At 51.2% G+C, this 26,859-nt stretch overlaps 1 protein-coding gene across 1 annotated transcript; it reads left to right on the plus strand.

Moving 5' to 3' along the window:
• The first annotated feature begins 513 nt into the window (after positions 1–513).
• On the plus strand, positions 514–26,859 carry UNC5A (unc-5 netrin receptor A). Its single transcript, XM_044450965.1, has 16 exons — positions 514–538; positions 3,036–3,257; positions 4,779–4,922; positions 5,598–5,701; positions 6,294–6,474; positions 7,157–7,324; positions 8,167–8,331; positions 11,271–11,459; positions 18,113–18,412; positions 18,807–18,894; positions 20,310–20,478; positions 22,406–22,639; positions 24,469–24,618; positions 24,990–25,154; positions 26,269–26,447; positions 26,694–26,859. Exons 1-16 carry the CDS (start codon positions 514–516, stop codon positions 26,857–26,859), a joined length of 2,649 nt encoding a protein of 882 aa, XP_044306900.1.

Below are 26,859 nucleotides of genomic sequence, written 5' to 3' on the forward strand. Positions count from 1 at the left end.
ACCATAAATTCCCTCTTGGACGCAGCAGCTAAACTAAAGGTGCGGGAGCCCTGCGCTCTGTTGCCTCGAGCCTTCCTACTGCGGGGGAAGCGAGAGGAGGAAGCGGCGACGGCAGAGACCTACGAGTGGAGCGCAGAAGCTGTGGTAGAATAAATGCCCTTGGCAGGGAGAAGCACCACCAAATTGGCGGGAAGGCGTGCACTCCGGCTAAGTCCACCAGGCACGTTGGCAGCACTACGTGCGACGCTCCTGTGGGTCTCAGGCGTCGCAAGAGCAACCATCCCCTTCTCCGGGCTCTGTAGATTCCCTCCGTGGGAGAAGAAGCGCGCCCCTCCAGGCAGCGCCGCCGCCTTGCCTGCCCCTGCCCGCCTCGGGCTAACCGGACATCGCCGCGCGCCGCCGCGTGCTACTGGCGCGGCCCGGCTGAGGCGCCACCACGCCAGGCTAGCAGGCGGCCGCGAGGCAGAGGAGGGGGCGGGCAGAGGGGAGGGAGCGAGCTCCGCTCAGTGTGCCATGACGAGACGAAGCCCCCAGAGAAGTGAGCTATGTCCCTTATTGGTCACACTACATTTCTTTTTCATTAGCAGTTAAATGCAGACATGAGGGATCGGCGCAGGTTCACTGGGCGCATGCCGTGCGGCGTTTCCTGCCGTGATGGATTAGCCTCGGTGGAGGCTAGGAGTGCGTGCGTGTGCGTGTGCGTGTGCGTGTGTGGCGGGAGGAGCATCCTGTCAGCAGCCCCCGCTGTGCAAGCCTGTCAGAGGGGGTACCACTGATCCATCGGGAGAAAGGACGGAGGTGGTGGGCGCCTTGCTTTAGGCGCTGAAGGCACAATGGCAAATCATGCATCTTCTGGTGGGTGGGGGGGAGGCATTTGTTGAATATCACATACTACTGCCCCTCTTAAATGGCTTTAATGCACATTTTCTCAATATATGTTTACCATTCACTGGCAGCTGCTGCTGCTTCTTATATCCAGCCTATTCCCAGTGATTAGGACTCTATTTTCTAAACAGCTAATTAAAATGTTGGCCTTTTTTTGGTTGAAACTAAATTCATTGTGTTTAAAAATAACTGAAATTATGGAATTCAGGTCTATGTGTGTTTAGAACATGGAGATAATATGCAATTCTGTAGTGTCTACGAGTTTAATCATGCAAACTGAAATACCTGTCTACTTAGAAGTAAGCCTTATTAAGTTCCATGAAGTTTATACTAAGGTAAGTGAGTGTAGAATTGCAACCTAAATATGCATCTTAGATCATTTGATGATCAATTCTTTGAAACTGAGGCTTCTGAGTTTCTTTAACAGTAGGTATGTTGTCTACCAAACCCTACAGAAGTGGTTGCCATCTCAACATGAACATGTCCATATTTTATTTATTCTCTTTTACATTCTTCAGCATGTATACCACCACATCCCAGTAGCCCCAGGGTGTGTGGCAATATGCTGTTTTATCACAGAGTCTTCAGTCACACTGCTTAAATCTCACCTTGCCCTCTGCCAGACCAAATAAAAGTCAATGACAGATAGAAAACACTGCAAATATTTTACCTAGGAAATCTAGGAGGGAATGTGGTTGAGACGGAGGATCTGGTTCTGCCTCACTATGAAAGCAATGTAAGTTACATCAATTGGTTTTGTCTCAGCCTATCACCCAATTGCCTTTTCAGCTACCTGAAACTAGAGAACTGAATTTAAGGCACAGAGACAGGAAACTAAATCTGGACATCAGTTCTGTCAACACACTAATGCCAGAAGATGTCCACCTATCCTAACAAGAAACTGATGGGAAATTGACAGTCTGAGTGTGAAGAATAAACTTCAGGCTCATCTAAGAAGATGTTGAGCGTCAAGCTTAAAGAGCATTAGCAAAGATAGAAGATAGGATGGAAAGTGATTAGAGGTTAAAGCCACAGGGCATTACCGGTCCTAAAAGGTTATTTGAGCAATTACCCTTACCATTTTGAGACCTCATATACAACCAGTGTGTACAGGAACTATTTACACTAGCATTATATCACTTAATTTATTTTTGACCTTGTTTTTCCACCAAGAAAAATAGCATTCAAGGCAGCCAGTGTCAATTTCCTGTAAGGGAATGTGTGTGCTACTAAGTTAGCATAGTAGGCTGTTGTGGTGCATCAGAAAGCATGTCCACAATCAAAGGTTCTTCCATACCATATACAGTCAGGACAAGCAGAAAATAGATCACCAAAAGTTTTAGATTTCAATTTCCAGAAGCCTCTGTAGCATAGCCAGTGTTCAAGAATGCTTGGGTTGAAGTCCAGAATGTCTGGAAATACACTTTCTAAACTGAAGGGAAATGGACAAGCTGAGTATGAACAATCAGTAAGGAAGTGGTAGAATTCTGTGCACAACCCATAACCACTGCTGTTTACACTACCACTAGCATACATGCCCATTAAGTGGTGTATCTTTAACAATCACCACTGATCATCCCTGTTGGTGAGCTTACTCCCCTGGAAGTGTTTCCAGCTTTTCCCACTAGCTTCTTAAAGTATTAAGAGTTACTGGAAAATGCCAGCTACCATGAGTCATTGGCATTTGCTGGAACATCCACTGGGGCTTTCCACCGGCTTTCCACTACTGGTATTTGGTTGCATGAGCTGAAACCATGATCATCGGAGATGGCTGTGGGGACAGCAGCATGGCTGAGAGCTCTTGCAGTTCCTTTCATTAATAGTACAGACCAATTCACTGTGTAATTAGCCAAGCTCCCAAAAAGTTGCTGTTCTTCTGATTCTAGTAAAGGAAAGATGAAGTTTTGCCCTTTAACTGAAGAAGCTTAATCTTACAGAACTGTGATTCTGGCTGGTCAATGACGCAAAGACATCACGACTGTACTGACTACACTCGAACTGTAGAATAAAGGTTGTGCAGTCACAGCAAGGAGGAATTGGTTCTGTTGACATGGGGCCCATGGTGGAAGCCTGATCCTTTGTGGCCTGGCTGAATGTTTCCATGGCCACTGTGCCAGCTTGTAACCCCCTCCTCTGTCCACCCTGCCCAGGTGCCCAACAGAGTGCCACCGTGCCCATCCCTATGCCTGGCTCAGCTTCTGACCTGCTCCCTCACTTCCTGCTGGAGCCTGAGGACGTGTACATTGTCAAGAACAAGCCTGTGACCCTGGCCTGCAAGGCCATGCCTGCCACTCAGATCTACTTCAAGTGCAACGGCGAGTGGGTGCACCAGGGCGACCACCTCATCCAACGCAGCAAGGACAAAAGCACTGGTGAGTGCTGGAAGATGGCATCCCCAGGCAGCAGAGGAATCACTGTCTGGATGGCTGGGTGGCTCACTGCTGCTTCTGTCTCAGTACTGAGTTGGGACACATCTATACCTCTAGTTTATTCCAGTCTAACTGCTATGGATCTCTCTGACAAACCCTGGGAATTGCTGCTTGGTGAGGGTGCTGACTGTTACATGCTCGCAGAATGACAGTCCCTGGCACAGAGGCAAGCAGTACCAAACCAGTTCGCATGTCACAATGCCACTTATGAGCCGAAAACAGAGAAATGCATCACCAATAGGGAAGTCAGGGATCTTGGTACACTAATTTATATGTAGAGATGCACATATAGACATGATTAAAATTTAAATAGACAGCAAATTGCACTGTAGCATGGAAGACCAGTTGATCAGTGTGCCTGCTTGTTCAGTCTGCTGTCCAGATGCTCACTGTTAATGGACAGGAATTCTGATGCTTCTTTATCTTTAAAACAGAATTGGACAGCCCCTTTATATATAATATACTTTCAGATAAAAGATGGTTCTCTCTAAAGAAGATACATGGCCAACCTAGGCCCATAGTGTTCCAGAGCTCATCATATTTGTCAACAACTATTTATGCCCATGGACAGGAAGGCCTGGAGGAATGTTGTCCATGGGGTCGCGATGGGTCGGACACGACTTCGTGACTAACAACAACAAAAACTTAACCACTATAGCAACATTCCCCAATTCCAAGTTGCATCCCTCCTTCTATACCCCCAGGTGTGAGCTAACTCGTTCAATGTACGTATATCCCATTGCCAGGTAGACTCCAGCACATACCTTGGTGTGAAACAGATCCAAATGGCAGGATGTGAACCTAGCAGCTCATAATTTGTTCACAGACAAGTGAGGCAGGTAATCAAGCTTGCCAAAAGAACTCAGGAGTTACCTACCTCCTTATGCACCTTCTGTGTCATTCTGTGAACAAAGACCAGTACCATGCCAGGGCTCCAACTGGGCACTCAGGGCCAGGAAGCAGCTGTCCGAGGAGGCTGCATCCTGTGGTATTGGGATCAGGCTGTGCTGCCATAATCTCTACAGTAAAGCCACAAAAATTCTGCACCAGGAAAACCTGGATTCTACAGCTGGCATAGATGATAATTTCTCTTGCTTTGCATAATTCCATGATGGTGACTATTTCACAAAATTTATCATGCTTTTGCTAATCATAGGAAGGGGGAAAGAGTCATGCAGGACACGTAACCCCTTTACCCTGATGGCTGAAAATTATATTGAGCAGCAACCTTTGTGGCTTCAGGTGTTCAAAGATTAGCCCATGCTCTTCCAAGTGTAACCATAAGGGCTAGAAGCCTGTTTGGCTGTGTAGGGGTGGCAGAATGGGGGACAGTTTAAAATGAAAGCTGAAGTCCTCAAGACCTGCACATTTCCTGTACTTCCACAGAGTTCTGGCACACACACACAGTCTTGCCTTTGATCTCTCTTTCCTCTCTTGCTTTTTTGTTCCCCAATGTTCTGGCAGGCCTGCCTCTCATGGAGGTACGGATCGACATTTCACGGCAGCAGGTGGAGAAGATCTTTGGCTTAGAAGAGTATTGGTGCCAGTGTGTTGCCTGGAGCTCTTCTGGCACCACCAAGAGCCAGAAGGCTTATGTGCGCATTGCTTGTGAGTAGGAATGTACGGATTTTGTTAAATCCATCCTGTCTTTCTTTCACAGGTTGCCAGGCATCTTTTGTCCTATTCTTTGCCAAATTGACAGAATTGGATCATGTTTAGAGACGTCTGAGAATTTTGTTCCTCTTGTGCAAGTGCACATTGCCACAAGTGCAAATTTGAGCAAATTCCCCAAAAAGTTTTTAGAAAATGGTCCATAAGTCCATAAAATCTGCATGGCTTGGAAAAGGTTGGTCCACTGAGGAATCCACAGATTGGAGTCACAGAAATCTGAACTCATTGTTATTTATTGCAGATTTCTCCAACATTCCTATTGAGCTGAGAGTAACCTTCACTTATCATCTTGGCTGCCCAACGGAGACATCTAGGACCTCAGATCATTCACCATTCCTTTCTTTGAGCCTTATAATTCCTGCTGTTCCCCAAACCAGGCCACCTACCTGTCCAGGGGCTCTTTGCACCCAGAACCATTGATGAGTGCACAGATTAGCTATGGCTGCAATCCTTCAGCTGAAAACTGGAGCCTGGCAACAGGTCTTTCATGGCTGAATCAAGTATGACCAGCCGGGCATTGGTGTTGGCAGGGATCAGATAAGAAGGCGCCTAGTATGACATGGAGGTTTTGGAGAAGACAAATCACCACGCTGAGCTTCTCTTTTCTTATAGATCTGCGAAAGAATTTTGAGCAAGAGCCAGTGGCCAAAGAAGTCTCTATTGAGCAAGGAATCGTGCTGCCTTGCCGTCCCCCAGAGGGAATCCCACCAGCTGAAGTGAGTATTGGCCTCCCCGCTTGCATAGCTCTGGGTAATACTCGGAAGCCAGTGGGCTGAGTGAAGCCCACTCATGAAGCCCACTCATCGCAATGAGGCCCAAGCAGCTTGAGTGGGACTGACAAAGGCAGGGCCCCATCCCGACCCTGCACTTGGCTTGGCCTTTCTGCTGTGCTGCATCTGAAGTGGGTTCATGATAGTGTCTTCCCTTCCATGCTCACTGCTGCCACTTCTCTTTCTGCAGAGCTTACTGTCTCTCATTTTTGGAGCCCCCTAGGCTGCACTGGTGCTGGCTGACTTGTCAAGCCTTGTCCCTTGCTAGGTCAGTGCCAGGACAAGCTTCCTTCAGACACACCTTGCAGCCACAGGATCAGAGATAACTGTGAGATAACTTCACCGGAGTCCTGGAGTTTCTCCAGGGATGGGGCTTAGCCTCTAATCCCCATCCCCAGAGCAACTCTGGAAGGCTCTGTGGAACCTCTGCAGGCCAGATTGTGCTCACAGGGAGAAGCTCTGCGCTTGTGCTTGAAAGGCTCCCCTGTGTCCAACTCCAATCCTCCCCTCGCATGTGTGGCTTGTGTCTCTCCCCAAGGTTGAGTGGCTGCGCAACGAAGAGCTCGTGGATCCAACTGTGGACTCCAATTTCTATGTCACGCTGGAGCACAGCCTGGTGGTGAAGCAGGCCCGTCTGGCTGACACGGGCAACTATACCTGCGTGGCCAAGAACATTGTGGCCCGCCGCCGCAGCTCGCCTGCCACTGTCACTGTCTACGGTAGGGCCCCATCAAGGCCGGGGCTGGGCGGCTTGGAGGAACAGGGGGCCTGGAGGGCACAGCATCCTTTGCAACAACCCCCCCAGGTGGAGGCGGAGGAAGAAATCCAGTGTTATGAATGCCCAAAACTTACCTTGCGGAGTCTGGCCTCAGCTCTGAGTCAAGCGGGGAGGCGGCTTAGGAGCCCCTGGTTGCGTTTGGAGTGCAGTGAAGAGGGAACCTTGCCAAGACTGTATCTCCCACCCTAGTCAGAAATCCGTCCAGAATGAGGGACACAGGCCAAGGGAGCCCCAGGCGCTGGGAAGGGGTGCTGGGTTGCGAATGTGACCAGGGAGCAAGTGATGCTTCTGCCACATCCCCTGGGGGGAAGCGACGTGACCCCCCTCCCGCTCCTCCAAGTGTTCGCCCCTCTGCTTGTGACTCCTCCTGCATCCCCCCATGTTTTCCTGTGTATTCTCCCCAAACTGTACATATGCACAAACACAGACATGCACACTTGCACACGCACGACGGACGCTTGAATCCCAAAGCCAGCTCTTTTGTCCCCAGGCACGCAAAAGGTTAGGGCTCCCTCAGGCCTGGAAAGTGCTCTGCTCCCAGTGGGGGCAGCAGATCCCTGCAGCCCGTGGCCCCCAAGGCACCATCTCTGGGAGCTCGAGCTGATGCTGTCCCTTCCCCCCAGTGAATGGTGGCTGGTCGACGTGGACGGACTGGTCAGCCTGTAGCACCAGCTGTGGACGGGGCTGGCAGAAGCGGAGCCGGAGCTGCACCAACCCGACGCCACTCAACGGGGGGGCCTTCTGTGAGGGCCAGAATGTGCAGAAAAGTTCCTGCGCCACCCTGTGCCCAGGTACTGCCCCACCACTGCCGTGCACCCGCTCCCAGGGCTCTCCTTGTCACCCCCCAAGCCCTCGCCCTGAGTCCCCAGCCCACTTGTAACAGTGGGGAAAGGCTTCGGGGTCCCACACAGGTGAAACCCAGAAGAGGCAGAGCCACAGATGTTTGCTCTGATCTTCCGCTCCCTCTCTTGGGGGGCTCGCCAGCCACACCGCTCCATCTGTGCCCTCAGCCCCCTTCCCCCAGAGCATCCTGCTGAATGGAGAGCCGATCGGGAACAGTGTGGCATGTGCCTGAGGCGTCTTTCTCCTGTGTCTTCCGCTCTGTGTGACCCGAGAGCCTTGCCCACCTCCTGCCTTTGCTCCACCTGTCCTTCCCCTCCCCTTCCCTCCCCTCCCCTCCCCTTGTCTGTGTTTGTCCTCTCCTGTCTCTGAGCCCCCCAGACCTTCTGAAGCACGTGACAAAGACCATCCTTTCCATGTCAGGGGGCCTGCGCAGCCAGCAGTGGGTCAGCCACAAGCTGTGCAGACCCCTCACTCCTCAGCAGGGTTGACGTCTCCCAGCAGTGTCTGTGCAACCCTTGAGGCTGCTCTAAACATTTGGCTAGGGCAGCCTTCGCCACCGTGCCCCCCACCTGGTGCATTAGACAAGAACTCCCCGCATCCTGCTGGTGGCTGTGGATGCTGGGAGTCGTAGGCAGCACAGTGGGAGGGCATCAGGTTGAGGAACTCTGGGCTAGAGAGAGAGCTGCTTGGGCAGAAGGGTCAAGCGAGGGCCCACTGTGCGCAGAAGGAAACGCTGCGAGTTCGTAGTGCGGTGACTAAGCCACCTCTGCTGCCTCCTCCTCTCTGGCAGTGCCTGGCGGCTGGTCAGCCTGGAGCATGTGGTCGGTGTGTGGCACGGACTGTACACAGTGGCGCAGCCGTGAGTGCTCAGATCCGCTACCCCGGAATGGTGGGGAGGAGTGCCAGGGCCCCGAACTGGAGACCCGCAACTGCACCAGCGAGCTGTGCAGTCACGGTGAGTCTCTGCCTTGTCTGCCACGCTTGGGGAAAGACAGTGCCGCCGCTGGTGATGGTGCTGGGGGAGCGGGGAGGGCAGGTGGAGTGGCTGTGCCTAGCTCAGGGCCGAGGGGAAGCAAGTGCGCCATGGAAGGAGAGGACCAAAGGGAGGACACGGGCTCGGAGGAAACCTGCTTATACTCATTTGGAATTAAGAGGTACAAATGTAGGGCAGTGCTTTAAATAGGGTTTTATTTATATGCATCTGTTTGCTACATGTAAATCCCACTTTTTCCTTTAAGGAGCCTAAGGTGATCTACACAAACCCCTGCACCTCTCCATTTTACCTTCACAACAAGTCTGTGAGGTAGGTCAGTAACTGGACCAAAATCACCCAGTGAGCTTCATGGCCAAGCAGGGACTGGAACCCAGGTCTCCTCAACCCCAGTCCAAAATTTTAACCACATGCATTTCAACATAGGAAGGAAGTTTGTCACCAGCTCAGGCCACTGTCCTGGTGGGAAGTGTCTATAGGCAGCTTCAAGGACTCCCCCTGCTCTTCCTCCCTTCTTGGGGTTCTTCATCTTTAATCCACATTTAAGATTAGACAGTCTTTCTGACAGAGGACTGTCCTCCAGCAGCCTTCAGACAGAGAGGACTGTTCCTCGCAAAGCCACAGGAGGGTGGTAGGGAGGAAGAAGCCTCCCCAGGCTGGCAGGGGTATCTGACCCTCTTCCGTGGGCGGCTTCCCTAAGCCTTGTTTGTCAGGCCGACTGGGGTATAACGGCAGTGACGCCTGTCAGCTCTGGTCTGCCTATCCATAGGGACTTGCAGCCGTCTGCCCGGCACCGATGGGCTCGCCACTGCCAAGCATGGCATTGCCCAGCATCCACAGGCAACAGAGCAGCAACCCACCTTGGCAGGGACCCCCCTCGGGGGCCCCATAGCTCCTGCCTCCCTCCACATGCTCCACGCCTGGGGAGAAGGTCCCAGGCCCCCTCCCCACTCTCTGCTGTACCCAGACATCGTGGTGGGAGCACGTGGGTCGAGCAAGCAGCCTGTCAGCCGCCAGGCAGGGGAGCTCTGTGCTGGCCTGCCAGGGTGGGAGAGTGAGTGACAGGTCCCATCCTGACTCATTAACCATCCAAGCTTGTGAGGCCTCCTAGGGGTTTTCTCTTCCTTTTACATCAAATTAACTATTCTCACAGTTGAAATGAGGCAATGTCCCCCTGCCCTCCCAGAGGTATTCAGCCTGACAGTTTGGTCCAGCTGGCAGGGTGGGGGTCGGATGCAGAAGGACAGCAGCAGGGCAAAGTGCTGGTTGGCACAAAACACACACATGGGTCCTTTTCTTCACACACCATGCCCACCCTGCGCATCCGTCATCTCTTAAGCTGGACGAACATGTGCTTGCCTCATTGTTCTCCTAACCCAGAAATGCAGAGCTCTGACTCACAAAAGGCCTGTGTGCTCCCTTGCTGCCGGCCTCTCCCAGTCCCCTCACAGCCGACCCCTGCATGCAGCAGCACATTGTGTGTCTGCCAGGGGGCATTGCACACCGAGGGAAAGGAGCGTGCACACACACACACACACGCGCGCTTTCCTTCTGAGCCAGGATTTAGGACAGGGAGCCTCTGTGAGCATTTCTGCTTCCTCAACATTCATGGATATCGACAAGATGACGGATGGGGAAGGACCATCCATCCCTTCTCCTTATCAGAGATGGCTTGTGCTCAGAAATTATGAGACGGGCACAGAAGGGGTCTTTCTAACCCAAATTTTAACCTTCTTCCTTTCTGCTAACAATCTTCATTTTAAAAAACACAAAACACCATTCCAGCAGGGGCAGCACCCTCCCAGCATTTCGGATTCCAGCCCTGCTGCACATGCCAGATATGCACACATTTCCATTCCTGATGGGCACATAGATTTCCAGCTAATTCTGCGGACTGCTACTATGATGATAAACAATTTAAGGTGCCATCCTATACAGGTTTAAAAAGTGCTACGACTCTGCATTCCCCAGCCAACATGGTTGTTGTAAGGATAACATGGAGAGAAGGGGGACCATGAAAGCAGGATATAAACGTATAAGCAAATGAGCGAATGGGATTGCACCCTAAGTGGGCTTGCACATGTGCCTTAATGTAACACTTTTTAGTGTGTGTGCGTGTGTGTGTGTGAGAGAGAGAGAGTGCATGTGCTATATCGATAATACTGCTGTAGTGATTAAAAGAGGGAACCACAACAGATGCTCTAAAAATGCACCACTTACTTTGCAATTTCTTCTTTGATGGCTTTGTTGCCCTCCCTCATTCGCATAATTTTTTCAAGAGCCTCCAATTCATAAGCCTTCCATGTATTCCTACCAGTTCTTCCATCTTTTTCTTACGGCAGAAAATGCGTTAAAGAGGAAAGGATGGAACTGTTGCAGAATGCCTTCTGACTGGTAGTGCTAAGAGCCCTCTGTCTGTGAACACCCTTTATCTATGAGTGAGCCATTAAACCTTGCCAAAAATCACAGCTTCTTTGCCCTTCCGAAATCTGAAACTGGACTGCTGGATTCCAGAGGAAGCTTTTTTGCTCCTTGTTCCTTGCCTCTTCTTCTGTTGCCCTTTGAAGAATAGCAGGATGTTGCACTTAAAGAGGCCACGAGTCAAAGGCCCAGCTCAGAGAAAAGCAGGCTGGGCATGTTGTTTTGGCTACACCTGCAATGCAAGGGAAGGCAGGTACCAACCCCTTGGTTTGCCTCATCCTGAGAAGGCCTGTGAACTGGGATTCAGTGCCTTTTCCCTGCAGATCCCACTCACTTGAACATGCCCCCAGATAACAGGCATTGCCTGTCATGCAGATGAGTGGCATGTTCCTTCTCCAGGAAGCAATGCCAGTATTTCCCAATGTAGGATGCTCTGCAACAACCGGCTCGGTTTATACCTCTCTGTTCTGCTTCCCTCGTAGGAACGGGTGGCTCGGAAGACGTGGCGCTATATGTGGGCCTGATCGCTGTGGCCGTCTGCTTGGTGCTGCTTCTCTTGGTGGTCACCCTCGTCTATTGCCGCAAGAAGGAAGGGCTGGATTCGGACGTGGCCGACTCCTCTATTCTCACTGCTGGCTTCCAGCCAGTCAGCATCAAGCCCACCAAAGCAGGTGAGCACTGCTCTGCTCCTGGGGCATCTGGAGAAACAGCAAGGGCTGTCCAGAGGATGGGTCTTCCAGGGGCTACTGCACATTCTGTCAAATGGCTGCTCAGGTCCCACCTTCCTGCCCCTTCTGCTGGGGCTGGCACTGCTTCTCGTTCTGCCACATCACAGGCAGAAGAGGAAAGGAGGCAAGGGAGCAGGATGTGCAGTCGGAGCACCATTTGGTTCATAAAGCAGCAGGCAGCTTCTGACATGAGGCCTGGAGATCCTAGTCAGTGGATGGGGAACCCCTCACTCCCCTTTCCCAGCTGCACTGAGGCTTGAGAGCTCTTCCACTGATCGGTTCTCCCACTGATTTCAACAGAACGCTTTTCCTAAGCCCTAGTGAAGTGTGGAGCAAGACCATGGGAGTGGGTTGTCCCAGGAGCAGGTTAACCCTTCTGGAGCTGTGACCGCCCCTCCCATGGACACACTATCCCCTTCTTCTGCGCTGAAACAAGGCTTGGTAAAGGCTTTCAACAGAAGGCCTTTTCAACATGTAATTGTAACACAATTGGGGGTATTTGTGTGTGTCTGTAAGGGGAATGGGCACACATTATTTTGAGAAAGGATGTATGTGATGGTGTATGTGTATTATGTGTGGATGTACACTGAGAGTTTAACTTTGGCATTATTCACTTTTTCCAAGGACAGCCACCTTTGCTGTGTGCCCTCCCTCCTGCAAAGACTCCCTGAAAGGGAATCAGAGCCTTAGGCTAGAAAGCTTCCTTGTAGTCCTTCAGAACTGTTCCTTCTGGCAGCTGCCCCAACCCCCCCCCCCCCCCCAGGCACTGTGCCATCTGCACTGTAGGAGCCGGAAGCTGAGGGTGCAGACAGGCTCCCCTTAAGCGAGGAACATTTCTTATTGGACTTCCTTCCCTGGTGGCTTAGAGATCCATGGGTATCTCTAAGCCACAGTCATGGCCTGACAATGTTCCTGCTCTCTTACCAGAGCTGCCTTCTTCTAAATTAAGCTCAAGGCAGCGCATAAATGCTACAAAAATAAATACAAAGTTTAGAGCAGAATAAAAACCTGTAGGAGTCAAGACAATGGCTAAAAAGTCATTTGGAAGGTCTGCCCAACCGGGGAGCAGGGGCACTGGAAGGCTTCTTTTGGCAGCTGCATAAGCAGAGGGCTGCACAGGAATGTCAAGTCTACGGACTCAGTGAGCACACTAAAAGCCTCTTATGTTGATGGCCTGAATGCTCAAATGCAAGAGATTCTCTTCTCAGCACCCTTCTTGACGCAATTAAACTGACCTTTGCTAACAAAGGATGCCAGATCTGAGGGTGGAAATGAGCCCTTCATATCTTCTGCAGGAACCCAGGAATATCCCATTCCAGTAGTTGGCCTCTTGCTGTTTTCCTGCTGCTGGACTACAGCCAGAGGGCGGCCCATCACTGACTGGGACCAGACTGAGTAGTGAAAGTTTTCTGACCACCCAGCTATCCAGCACACACTGCAAACATCTGTCAAACCTTCCTGAACTAGTTCATGGATGTGGGTCCCTATTAAGCAAGGAACATTAACTCCTGGGGAAAAGCTGATGCAGGGATGGAGCTCTGCAGGCACATTGCTACCACAGTGACTGTCAGCGCCCTCAGTGAGAGAATAAAACCACGGGGAGCCATGGGCACAATTAAGGCTCAGTGTTCCAGTGCTGCCTCTTGGATGTCACCATCTTGCCCTTGAAATACCTTAGATTCTTTAGCAGCTTTCCTAGATTTGTTCAGCTACAGCTCCCATCATAGCCATGCCAGCTGGGTAAGCTGGAAGTTCTCGTTAACCCATCTGGAGAGTGATGGTTGAGGAAGACTATTCTATGGCAACATGTTTGAAGCCTAACCCCCATCATGGCCACTCCATTTCTGACCTTCGACAATCAGTTCAGAAGGTATTTCCTCCCCACCACATACCTCCAAGCGCAAGTCGAGGAAGCAATCCTTGATCACTTTATCAACCATTTGCTGCCCCATCATCAGCTCACAAAGTGGTTCTGTGACCTTTGCACTCACTTCTTAATGCCCTGACAAGTTATATAAGGCATTAAATTGATAACCGTGTCACGTGAGGCTGACTTGTTCCGTCAGTCTCCATTTAGGTTGCGTAGATGGATTGTGTAAGCTGGGTTAGCGCAGACAGAGAGTTTGTGCCGCATTTTTAAAAAGTGGCTCTGGAAAATAAAATGCATAACCTTTTTAATACAGAAAGTGATAGTTTGAACAGCGATCTTTGTTTCTTGGGTCATTGCAGCAGTCTGTTACCCCTGCTGGTTAACATATTTTATGCAACACTGTCTGATGAGATAATGTTTTGTGATTAGGCTGCTACCTACCTGAGGTGACTCAAAATATCTGCATTTGCATGTGTAAAGTAATCGAGCTCTGTATGTAATACTAAGATTGAACTCCCTTTTCCATCCTGCCAGGAGACGAATTTTATTTATTTATTTATTTATTAAAACATTTTTATGCCGCCCCATTCGCCGAAGCCTCGGGGCGGCTTACAACATAGATAAAACAAGTTAAAATCCATATAAAATAATCTTAATTAAAACTCACATTATAAAATAAGCCGCCCTGGCCAGATAAAATTCAATTGTATTTAGCATTTAAAATGTTGCTTAAATAAAAAGGTCTTAGCCTGGCGCCGAAAAACAAATAACGACGGCGCCAGGCGGACCTCTCTGGGGAGCGCATTCCATAACTTAGGCGCCACCGCTGAGAAAGCCCTTCTCCGAGTAACCACCCTCCTAATTTCTCTCACGGAGGGCTCCCGGAGAAGGGCCTCTCCCGCCGATCTCAGGGGGCGACTGGGCAAATATGGATGTAAGCGCTCCTTCAGGTAACCAGGACCCAAGCCGTTTAGGGCTTTATAGGTCATTACCAACACCTTGAATTGGGCCCGGACTTCAATGGGGAGCCAGTGAAGCTGACGGAGAACTGGCGTCATGTGAACATAACGTCCAGTCCCCGTCAGCAGCCTGGCAGCTCTATTCTGAACCAATTGAAGTATCCGGACCGTCTTCAAGGGTAGCCCCACGTAGAGCGCGTTACAGAAGTCAAGACGGGAAGTCACCAGCGCATGAGTCACTGTTGCAAGGCAGTCGTACTCCAGGTAGGGGCGCAGCTGATGAATCAGCCGAAGCTGGAGGAAAGCGCTCCTCGCCGCTGTTGTCACCTGAGCTTCAAGTGAAAGCTCCGGGTCGAGGAGCACTCCCAAGCTGCGGACCTTGTCCCTAGGAGGGAGTGCAACCCCATTCAGGACAAGGTTCAGGTCACCTTCTCTGAAGCCCGAACCGCCAACCAACAGGACCTCCGTCTTGTCTGGATTGAGCTTCAGTTTATTGGCCCTCATCCAGCCCATTACCTCGGCCAGGCACCGGTTCAGTACAGCCACTGCCTCACCTGGATTGGTGGAAAACGAGAGGTAGAGCTGGGTATCATCAGCATACTGATGGGTCCGCAGCCCACACCTCCTGATGACCTCTCCCAGCGGTTTCATGTAGATATTGAACAGTAAAGGGGACAAAATGGAACCCTGCGGTACCCCATGGCAAAGCTGCCATGGCGCAGAGCCATAGTCCCCCAACACCACCTTCTGGAATCGGTCGTTGAGATAGGAGCGGAACCACCGCAAAGCGGTGCCTCCGACCCCCAATCCCGCCAGCCTATCCAGAAGGATACCATGGTCGATGGTATCGAAAGCCGCTGAGAGGTCCAGGAGAACCAACAGGGACGCACTCCCCCTGTCCTTCTCCCTGCACAGGTCATCGTACAGGGCGACCAAGGCAGATTCAGTACCGTACCCGGGTCTGAAGCCGGACTGAAATGGGTCCAGATAATCAGTTTCATCCAAGAGTGCTTGGAGTTGTCCCGCCACCACTCGCTCTAACACCTTGCCCAGAAACGGGATGTTGGCCACTGGTCTATAGTTAGCGGCCATCCCTGGATCCAGTGACGCCTTCTTCAGGACCGGTCGGACTACCGCCTCCTTTAAAGGGGCAGGCACCCGACCCTCCCTCAGAGAAGCGTTAACCACTTCCAAGATCCAGGTTCCAATCCCGTGCTTGGAATCCTTTATTAACCAAGACGGGCAAGGGTCCAGAAGGCAAGTGGTAGGACGTACTCGTCCAAGCACCTTGTCCACATCATCGGGCCGCAATAACTGAAATTCATCCAATAATTCTGGACCAGACGGCAGCGTTGGTGTCTCCCTTAAAACCTCTGAATCAATAGTGGAATCCAGCTCGTGACGAATCTGAGCGATTTTCTCCCTAAAATGCTCGGCAAAGTCGTCACAGCGGGCCTTTGAGGGTGGAGTCAGCTCTTCCTTTGGCCCTGGGTGAACCAGGCCTTGCACCACTCGAAAGAGCTCCGCCGGACGGCATTGTGAGGAGGCAATGGAAGCGGAGAAGTGTCTCTTTTTCGCCGCCCTCACCGCCACAGCATAGGCCCGATAGTGGGCTCTTAAGTGTGTTCGGTCAGATTCATCACGTGATTTCCTCCACCTACGCTCTAGCCGTCTCCCAACCTGCTTCATTGCCCTCAATTCTGGAGTGTACCAAGGGGAAGAGCGGGCTCTGCCCGGTGGGAGAGGACGCTTAGGAGCGATCGTGTCTACAGCCCTGGTCATCTCCCCATTCCACAGTTCAACCAGAGCCTCGACAGGAGCACCCGTCTTGTCAGCCGGAAACTCCCCCAGAGCCTTCAGGAATCCTTCCGGATCCATCCGGCTCCGGGGGCGGACCCACACAATCGGGTCTGCACCCTTACAGAGGGAGATGTCGCTCTCGAGCACAAACCTCACTAGGAAGTGATCTGACCATGACAGGGGAGTCAAGCATAAATTCCTCACCCTCAGACCACCCTCTTCCTGCCCCGTCGAGAAAACCAGGTCCAGAGTGTGTCCACGTTCATGGGTCGGGCCGGTGACATGTTGAGACAGCCCCATGGCCGTCATGGAAGCCATGAAGTCCTGAGCCGCCCCGGTCAAACTAGCCTCGGCATGGATATTGAAGTCCCCCAGGACCAGCATCCTGGGGGTCCTCAACACCAGGTCCGAGACCGTTTCCGTCAGCTCAGGCAGGGAGACTGTTGGGCAGAAGGGTGCACGGTACACCAACAGAATCCCCAATCTGTCTCGGTCGCCCAACACCAAGTAGAGACACTCCAGCCCTGGTCTCGAAGGGACAGGAAGTCCCGTGAGAGTGACGGAGGCCCGGTAAACCAAAGCGACCCCCCCTCCCCTCCCCTCCGGCCGTGAACAGTGCTGGACCATATACCCGGGCGGGCACAATTGAGAGAGGGCAACATCCCCCCCCCCTCTCCCGCCCAGGTCTCCGTTATACAGGCCAGGTCGGCCCCCTCATCCACAATCAAGTCATGGATGAGGGCAGATTTGTTATTGGCCGACCTGGCATTAAACAACAGCACCGTCAGGCCCGAGGGGCGACTGACAAGACTCCCTGGCACCTTCTGGCTGGGAGCAAAACCAGAAGTAGGGACAGGTGTCAGCCATCTGTCCCTCCTTCTTCTATGCGGACACGTTAAGCCCCCACCGCTATTACGTCCATTGCCCATCACCACACCAATGGCGGCGCCAGTGCGCTCCCCAGGAAACTCAGGCGGCAACATGGCCAGGGACGACTCCATAAAAACAAGTTAAAACACTTTAAAATTATAAAACATTTAAAATTGGCCGTTCAACAGAAGGGACTGCCACAACAAAAGAGCAAGTCCCCTGGCCAGCCTAGCCCCCCCCGAACAGCCCCCCCAAACGGCGGCAAACCGCCCTTTGGCCGACGCCCTTTGGCCGCCGGCCCCGGCCGCTGCTGGTGCTTTGTAGCCGCCGGCCGCCCGACGCCCCACCCCGTCCGGGCACGCCTGCCACGTGTGCAGGGGCGTGGCAGGGCAGTCAGGTAGCGGCGGAGTCGGCGGCGCGGCGCGGTCTTCGTGCGGTCTTCGGGCGCGTGCGCGGCGCGGTCTTCGGGCGCGTGCGCGGCGCGGTCTTCGGGCGCGTGCGCGGCGCGGTCTTTGGGCGCGGTGCGGTTCTCGGGCGCGGGCGCGGTCTCCTGCCAGGTGTTGTTCCTCCTGCCGGCGCTCCCCCCTGCAGCACTTTGTAGCCGCCGGCCACCTGACGCCCCACCCCGTCCGGGCACACCTGCCACGTGTGCAGGGGCGTGGCAGGGCAGTCAGGTAGCGGTGGAGCCGGCGGCGCGGCGCAGTCTTCACGCGGTCTTTGGGCGCGTGCGCGGCGCGGTCTTTGGGCGCGGTGTGGTTCTCGGGAGCGGGCGCGGTCTCCTGCCAGGTGTTGTTCCTCCCGCCGGCGCTCCCCCCTGCAGCGCTTTATAGCCGCCGGCCACCCGACGCCCCACCCCGTCCGGGCACACCTGCCACGTGTGCAGGGGCGTGGCAGGGCAGTCAAGTAGCGGCGGAGCCGGCGGCGCGGCGCAGTCTTCACGCGGTCTTCGGGCGCGTGCGCGGCGCGGTCTTTGGGCGCGGTGTGGTTCTCGGGCGCGGGCGCGGTCTCCTGCCAGGTGTTGTTCCTCCAGGTGTTGTTTTACCAGCCATGCTCATCCCATTATCGATATCTTCTCTCCCCTCCCGCTCCATACACAGATAACTCCCACTTACTCACTATCCAGCCTGATCTGAGCACCACCACCATGACCTACCAGGGCTCGCTTTGCTCACGCCAGGAAGGACCCAGCAAGTTCCAAATTGGCAACGGGCACCTGCTGAGCCCGCTGGGCAGTGGCCGCCACACTCTGCACCACAGTTCCCCCAGTGCTGATCCTGTGGACTTTGTCTCACGATTCTCTACCCAGAGTTTCTTCCGCTCCTTGCCCAGAGGGGGTGCCAACATGGCATATGGAACCTTCAACTTCCTGGGCGGACGTTTGATGATACCCAACACAGGTGAGGCTGGCAAGAAGGCACGCAACATGGCTGGGATTTGGGAGGGTGGCCTAAGTAGAGTGATGTGAAGATGCCTTAGTTCCATTCTGGACCATCACTGAAGCTCACAGATCCAGGAGAGGGAAGCTCTTTGGACCATAAAGAAGCGGATTTGGGAATCAGCTATAAACCACATCCCATGCCCTCCAAGAGCCAAGTCTATCCTCTTTAAGGGGAAATTTCCTGTATCCCATTTTTTGTCTCACTCAGCTGAGCAGCCCGATGGGCGTCCCTTTGTTAACAATCCGTTCCCGTGAAAGAACATGGAATAGTTCTTTCAAGCCTAGGCCCACAAGAAGGCCAGACAGTGAGTGTGTCACATTCCCCTGAACAACAATATCATGGTCCTTTTCAGGTGTCAGCTTGCTCATCCCACCTGATGCCATTCCGCGAGGGAAGATCTATGAAATCTACCTGACACTGCATAAGCAGGAGGATGTGAGGTACCTCTTCCACTCCCTACAAACCCCACTGTCCCCATCACATTGACCATAGTGATACATAAGAAATTCATTTCAGTTGATTTTTGACAAGAATTGACCCAGTTCACACCTCCTAGAACGTCTCTGCCAAAAACTGATATGTGATCTGTCCCTACTCACCTGGAGACATTTCCTCAACCATGAAATGACTGTAGCTGAAGACTTGCGAGTGTAACAGTGTCTTCTGTCACTGTAGTCACAACCCTTTTTCTACCCACCCTTCATCTTGGAAGGAAATACCTTCCTTGTCTTGGCACATACGATTCCTCTTGCTGGATGTTATCTACCTTCAAGATGCACAACTCTAGGCTGCCCCCTGAGGAGTCTACAAACTCTTTATCAGACACACACTCACCTGAAATCAACAAAGCTAATTTCACACAATAGGATTCAGTTATCACTTCACAAGGACAGAGGCAAACCTGAACACAGATTGTGAAAGTAAACTACTCATAGCAGTGGAAAAGATGTCCACATCATGCCCACAGGGCTGGGCTTTATAATCAATAAAGACCGCTAAGCCGTTTCTAGGCCAATTTGCACTGCAGCAGCTTTATTGCACTCTAAAAAAAGGGGGCTGTCAACTGCTTTTCTCTGCTTTTAATGTTTTTGTCCTGGCCCTACCCAACCCGCTGTTGCTGGCATCCCACAGCTCAGGACTGTGTCAACAGCAAATGGAGAAAGCATGCTTCTGTTATGGCACATATAGTATCAAGAATCCCTTTGGTCCTGGCTGAGGACTGAGATGGTAGATTTGATTAGGGTGTCTAAACTGGGCTTGGCCTGCCCTGCAGTATCAAGGATAACAGTCTCGTTAGCTAAGCTACTGGGACCTCCAACCCAGAAAGGACCTTGCCTGTCTGCCCAAAGGGGAACAGCTCAGCTGAACTATTGACTGGTAATCCTATAAGGAACTCCTCTACTAAGCCATTCCAGATTTATTTCCCCCTCAGTTTTCCTTTGGAAGAAGAATGTTTAACAACATCACTTGTATGTATAGGATATATTCTTGGAACCATTTCTGGAGTCTCCACCAAGCAGAGTTCCCTGATAGTAGCAACCATAATGTCTAGGACACTTCCACTATGGCCAGGAATTACCACATCAGTGCCAGTTTCTTATGTGCTTGCAGAAGCTTATTAGCTTCTAGCCTCAAAGCCCTACAAAGTGTCTCTGTTTGGTTTGTTAGTAAGACGCACCACTCTCAGCCCCACTTTACTTGCCACCTGTAGTGGTGGGGATGCAAATGATGTTTGATCCTTGGGCCCCTGCGAGTGTTAGCCAGGGCAAAGCAGCGGATCCCAATAGCGATGCCTGACCATTCCTGGCCTTTTTATGCCCCTTCTCTGCCCAATTCATGCTTCTCTCATATTCAGGCTGCCCTTGGCTGGCTGCCAGACTCTGCTGAGTCCCATTGTCAGCTGTGGCCCTCCAGGGGTGCTGCTCACCAGGCCTGTCATCCTGGCCATGGACCACTGTGTGGAGCCAAACCCCGAAACCTGGAGTCTCCGACTCAAGAAGCAGTCTTGTGAGGGCACTTGGGAGGTAAGTGTTAAGCCATGGGCAGTTGCAGGATACCTGCATGGAGGAAGAAGAAAACCAACAGTTGTGCCCGGGTCTCCCCCATTGTGCAGCCTGTAAACATTATGCCAGGCAAGCAGATGTTCCTGTTTTGCCTTGCCTGGCCTCGTGTCGTATGTTCTGTTTCTGCTAGTTCTGAGAAGGACAAGAAGCCTGAGCATGCCAGTTATCCGTGGGCATCCTGCACTGAGGGTGGCCACAAAGCAGGGGGCCATCTGTGCAGTGCCCCCTCTTTTGTGGAATACACCCCCTACAGAGGATCTGCTGGTGCCCACATTAACAGCTTTTGACACCAGGTGAAGACTTAATGCCCTCAGGCTTTTAAAGTGTCATGTTAATAACTTTTCAGTGATACTATTTGATTCTCTATACATAGTTTTAGAAAGCTATAACAAAATCTAAAACCTGGGGAGGACAGGAGAAAAATGAAATTAAATGACATTTTAAAAACCTTACAGATTTCATTACAAAAAGTGTGAATATTCTCAGTCACAGTAAAGGCATGTGATGTGTATGCTAGTATAGTTTATATATGTACAAAAATATGTACTCCTATCAATGTGAATAGTTATGCAGTGAGTTTAAGTAAAGATGAACCATATCTCTATATTGTCCAAGTATAGATGATGTCTAAATACAACCTGTTTGAAAGGTAAAATGTCATTAAGTCCTTGCCCCACTTGAGTTATTAGGGTGGCCATATATCCTTCCGGTGTCGTAGTATCAGCCTTTTGGGCTGTCCAAAGGGTGCAGAAAATCCATTGACACTGACCTTGTGTTAAGTTGCGAGAAACTGGCAAATAATTAAAGAGAGGATACATATCTGTAGATATTAAAAAGTGTTCCAGCACAGAATTTATTCATATCACAACCTCGTCCCAAAAGGGAGGCAGCTGTTGGGTGTTGCCAGAACATATGGGTTAGAGAAACATTACTTATATTACAGTTAGCCAACTCAGCCAAGCCCTTGTTGAAAAGACACTGTGGTGTCCAATCTAGATGGAATCTGTACTTTTGATTCTCTGCTCTAAGGATGATTGACATGTTTTGCATTATGAGTTCTTTAGCTCTTTGTGTTTTGATTTTGGTGATTTGTCTTCTAGTTCAATGTTCGAGTTGTTTTGTGATGTTAGGTTTTACAGGTCTTTTTATTTACTGAAATAGTACATCTCACTGGGAACCCCAGATAAGGCATTTCATATACTGTCATATACAAGCAAGCAAGCAGGCATGGCACCAAAATCTCAACTCCAGGAATCACTGGAAATCTTGTCTGGCCATCCCTCCAGCTTCACTAAGCATTGGATAGATTCTTTCAGACCACCTTGCATACCAACAAGCCAAAATTTGGGGTTTTTTTTTTTAGAAAGCTGGATTCTGTCTCCAGTACCATATACTATATGCTTTCTCCACAATTTTGCAGAAATGGAGAATATACACACTTTATTATAGCTTTAATGGAACAGAATGGGTTTTGTGCTCCCCAGCACAAGTACTTTTAGGTCCTGAGAGGGGGAGATTCTGGTCTGCTCCCTACGCTGAATACTTTAATACATTCTGGGCCCTTGACCAAATTGGAAGCCGTGCAGACTTTACTGGGCACAACTAGGGAACAGCAGGTATCCTGTTCTCCCAGGCCCTGTGCTGCCTCCCTGATTCTGTAGCCCACCATCCACGCTAGTCCAATCTCATTCTGTGCCACCTTTTGTCATCTCAACCAGCATCCTGCTTCTGCCAATCCTGTGCTTACCTCAGTCATCCATGCTGGCTCCATATCTTGTCAGTTTGGGCCGTCTGCTCCTTTGTCAGCTCTGCCTTGTCACACTAGTCCTCTCACTGTACCTGTAGGCACTGACTCAGGTGATCTTTCTCCCCTTTTCCATCCCCTCAGGATGTGCTGCACCTGGGTGAGCCGGCCCCCTCAGAACTCTACCACTGCCAGCTGGAACCCCAGTCTTGCTACATCTTCACTGAGCAGCTGGGCCGTTTTGCTCTGGTGGGGGAGTCGCTCAGCATGGCTGCTTCCAAGCGCCTCAAACTGGTTCTCTTTGCACCGGCAACTTGTACAGGGTTGGAATATGACGTCCGTGTGTATTGCCTCAGTGACACCCGCGATGCACTCAAGGTACTATAGCGGAGAGGCCATGAAACGGTTTTACCCTTAAAAGCAGCCTCAAATATAATTTTATTTGTTGAATTTAGAACCTGTATTTCCTCCAAGGAGTTCAAAGCATCAAACTGGTTCCTCACAATATGTAGAGGCGGGACCCATTGCTCTCAAGATACAGCATTCCCAGTTAGAAAGACTCAGAATGGGAACTAGATGGAGGAGGAGAGGATTTGGAATGTGGCATGTAAATGTCAAAGATAGCAAGCAAGATTTGTCACACAGCTGCTGAGAACAAAACCGCCTCAGGTTCAGGGGGAGTCACTGCAGAACAGGGAGGGTCTGAGGAGGAGGGGTGTGAATTCATTAACCTAGTGAGCTGGCATCAAGCCAAATGAGTGTCCCAATTATGTGATGCCTGGCAGTCCTGCCTTCTGGCCCACAAACAGTGTGAACCTCCCTGAAGACAGAGTCAAGCCTTTCAGGAAGGGGAGGGAGGAGGGGGTTTGCAGTTGGCAATCAATTCTCCACATGGGCAAGAGCTGTTCCCACAAAGTGGAGGGAATGTTACTTTGATTAAAGTTACTTAACAACACCCTTCGTATGATACCCCAAACCCCTGCTTAGTTCCAATAAAACACTGCATTTTAAAAGTCTTCTGTTTAGATCTGCTGGAAATAGAAAAGGGGAGAGACGTGTGCATGGCACAAGAACCCTGTGAAACAGGGTAAGCCAAGTGTAAGTGGCTGGCCCACAATCTCCCAGTGAGCTTTGTGGCAAAGTAGCAACTGGAACCCAGGCCTCTTCAACCCTAGTCCAAACTCCAACAGCTTTACCACACAGTTCCCTGAAAACACACCTACAAACTGGCCTTTCTTCCATAAGTGTCACACCTAAGAGCTCTTCAGTTTCAGTAACCTATTATTTTCTGAAGAGCATTGATGGCTGAATTACTGTTTTTCAGCTTTGATGCTGAGCTAAAGGCTGTGTGCATACACCACTTCAGCCACTGACCATGTACACAACATGCTGCCTCTTGCAACAACTATCCTGCACTGCAGTCATTGACTAAACTCACATTACATAGTCCTCTTGCCTTCCTTGCCAAGGCTCTCTGTGTCTTCTCCTGCACCCAGAAATTTTGGCTCAAGACAGGCCAGTCCCACTGCTGTGAGCCCAACCTTTCCCTTCTTGACCTCAGCTCCAAACCACCAGACATTCCTTTACAATGCAACTCTTTATTGGCACTCACAGCTAACAAGAGAGTGCAACTTTAAAAGCCCCCAAGCAAGCAGAACAACAGCCTCTGCTCATGTAAAGAGTGAGAGTTGAAACCACACTGGAAACTTCTTCCTAATCCTTTCATTTGCACCCTTCCCTCAGGGTGGCTCCCACTGGTGGAGAGCTGGCTGGCAAGACCTATGCAAGCCCTCTGACTGGGTAGTTTGTCTCTTTGATGGGGTCAGGGACCAGGCAAATCAACCGCTTTACCTCCTCTTCTGAGTCCCCTCTCGTCTCTTCCAAAACATGTCTGCTCTCACAGTTGGGCTGGGAAACTGCGGATAATGGCCTTGATGGAGCTTCAAAGACACCTGCCCCCTTTGATCCCCCTTCTCTCCCATTGCCTCTTCCACTGTTCTGGAACCCTTCAGAATCCAGTAACACAGACTCTTGGGAAGTTGGCTGAGAATGAGTGCCTGGCCCAGTCACTGCACCCCTGTACCGCCACAGTGGTATGATAGCTTGGCAACCGTAAAGAGAGTAGTGGGGGGTGGCCACTGGGAAATGTGTCCTAGAAACTCAGCCTTGCCTCCCCACGCTGACTCCCTGTGCTCTTGCCATCACAGGAAGTGGTGCAAGTAGAGAAGCAGATGGGAGGCCAGCTGATTGGTGCACCACGGATCCTACACTTCAAAGACAGTTACCACAACCTGCGCCTCTCCATTCATGATGTGCCCAGCTCACTGTGGAAGAGCAAGCTCCTTGTCAGCTATCAGGCAAGTGTGCCCATTATCTCTGGGTGTGATCTTCCTCCGAGACAAGATTGTGTGCACTCTGGCTGACCAGCCACCATTCTACATAACTCCTTCATTTTCTCCTGTTTACTAGAATTTAGAGTTTGAATGGGACCTCCTGTCCCAGCACACACACAACTCAAACCCAAGAATGCCCCGCTTGAGAGCTGCTATGCCCTTCTCAGCTACCAACTTCCCTGTCTGTAGTGATATCCTTCTTTGGGGGCAGATAGTACTGACTCTCCTTGCGCCTGCTTACTTGTTGGGCCTTGTTCTCCTTCAAAAATCTCCTCCTTCATCTGCCTTTAGGGAGGCAACGGGCCCCCGCCTCAGCTTGCCCTCTCTCTTCCCAGGAGATTCCCTTCTACCACCTCTGGAGCGGGCTGCAGCCCTACCTGCACTGCACCTTCACGTTGGAGCGACTCAGCACAAGCACTTGCCAGCTGGCCTGCAAAATCTGGATCTGGCAGGTGGAGGGTGATGGGCAGAGCTTCAATATTGACTTCAACATAGCCAAGGTGAGGACTAGGACACGACACAGTAAAGAAGGGCTGGCAAGATGACTTAAATGCTACCCATTTGGCCATAATGCCCGGGGATGATGGAAGCTGGAGTCCATGCATCTGCAGGGTGCCACTTTGGGGAAAAATGGTCTTTTCTGGCAGTCGAGCTCAAGCATATTAGGCTGGGATGCTTCTAACTTTTGAGCAGATTTCAAGAACATTATATGTCTTTGCAGCTAGTGTATTGGTTGCCATTGCATGGAGTCACTCTTGAACAGACTCAAGAGCAGAGGGTCAAGAGGCTTTTCCTTGCTATATAAAAAGTCCCTTTCACTTGTTTCCTTGCCAGTCTAACAGTGTGGGCTGCACTTCTCTGCATCTTGAGAATGGGAGAGTTTGAACATAACATTCCTGGCTTTATAAACCATGGTTTATGAACCAGGAAGTGAACCTGACCTATATATCTTTTATTCATGCCTCCTTCCCTCACATGCTGGATTTAGCAAAAAGTCCCTGGTTTGTTTAAACCAGAGTTTCCCACAAGGGCCTGAGGTACCTGTTATACAGGGTGCAAAATCCTGATTTTTTTCTCCAATAAAAGTAAGTTTCTAATTCTTATGCCGTTCAGGTACTTTTGACAGCACGTAGCCAATACATGCTGAAATCTCAGAAACCAGAATAATGGCCAAAGAATAATTATGCTCAGTTCGCTTGATCTGTAGAAGCTGCAGAATCCCATTTCTCTTAGTACAGGGCATTTGTGTGTGCCAGGCGCACCCAGCTTGCCCATCAGTGTCCTTTACCTCACCAAAGGACACCTTTTCCCCACAGCACAAACCTTCCCATTCTACTTTTCCCAAATGAGCAGGTTATATTATGTGCGATCTTGGGTATCATCCTCTTTTCCAAACCTATCCAAGCCCTCTGGGGGAATATCTGGAAGGAAAGCTCATTGTGTTAAAGGCCTCCCCCCGCAAAACATAAAAGCATCAAATGGAGTTGAATAAAAAGTAGAAGCACCCTCGTCACCCCAGGAACCCTCTCCTTCAGCTCCTGATCGTACCCCAGAGCTCCCACTACGAAGACTGCATTTGCTCGGCCAGCCCCATAGCTGCTCTCCTCTTTCCAGGATGCACGCTTCTCAGACTGGCTGCCCCCAGACAACGAGGCTGGTTCCCCTGCCCTGGTGGGCCCCAGTGCCTTTAAGATCCCCTTCCTTATCCGCCAGAAGATCATAAGCAGCCTGGATGCACCAGGGACCCGTGGAGCTGACTGGAGAGCATTAGCCCAAAAGCTACACCTTGACAGGTAAAGGCATCCTCGGTACAGCACTGTGCCGAGAAGCACAGGCTACAGCTAGCACACATAACGGGTCTGGGGATCTGGCAGAGCAGGAGCAGAGTCTGGGCTATGGGCGTGAAGTGGGTCTTCGGCACGAAGGGGCAAGGCACGCCCAGCTGTGGCCACACTTTCTCCTGAGCCATACTGGGGGCAAGGCAGGGGATGAGAGTGTTACTGGGATCTGGATTGTGACTGCCTCCCCTCTTTCCACAGCCATCTCAGCTTCTTTGCTTCAAAACCCAGCCCAACGGCCATGATCTTGAACTTATGGGAGGCACGCCACTTCCCCAACGGGAACCTCAACCAGCTGGCTGCTGCTGTGGCTGAGGTGGGCAAGCAGGACAGCTCTCTCTTCATGGTTTCCGAGGCTGAGTGCTAA

The sequence above is a fragment of the Varanus komodoensis genome, unplaced genomic scaffold (assembly GCF_004798865.1).
Source record: "Varanus komodoensis strain SLA01 unplaced genomic scaffold, ASM479886v1 scaffold6_1, whole genome shotgun sequence".
Classification (NCBI taxonomy): domain Eukaryota; kingdom Metazoa; phylum Chordata; class Lepidosauria; order Squamata; family Varanidae; genus Varanus; species Varanus komodoensis.

Coding starts and splice junctions, on each gene's coding strand:
- UNC5A (XM_044450965.1), top strand. CDS start 514: ATGACGAGACGAAGCCCCCAGAGAA. Junction 5,702..6,293: donor AGGGAATCCCACCAGCTGAA/GTGAGTATTGGC, acceptor TCTCTCCCCAAG/GTTGAGTGGCTGCGCAACGA. Junction 26,448..26,693: donor CAAAAGCTACACCTTGACAG/GTAAAGGCATCC, acceptor CTCTTTCCACAG/CCATCTCAGCTTCTTTGCTT.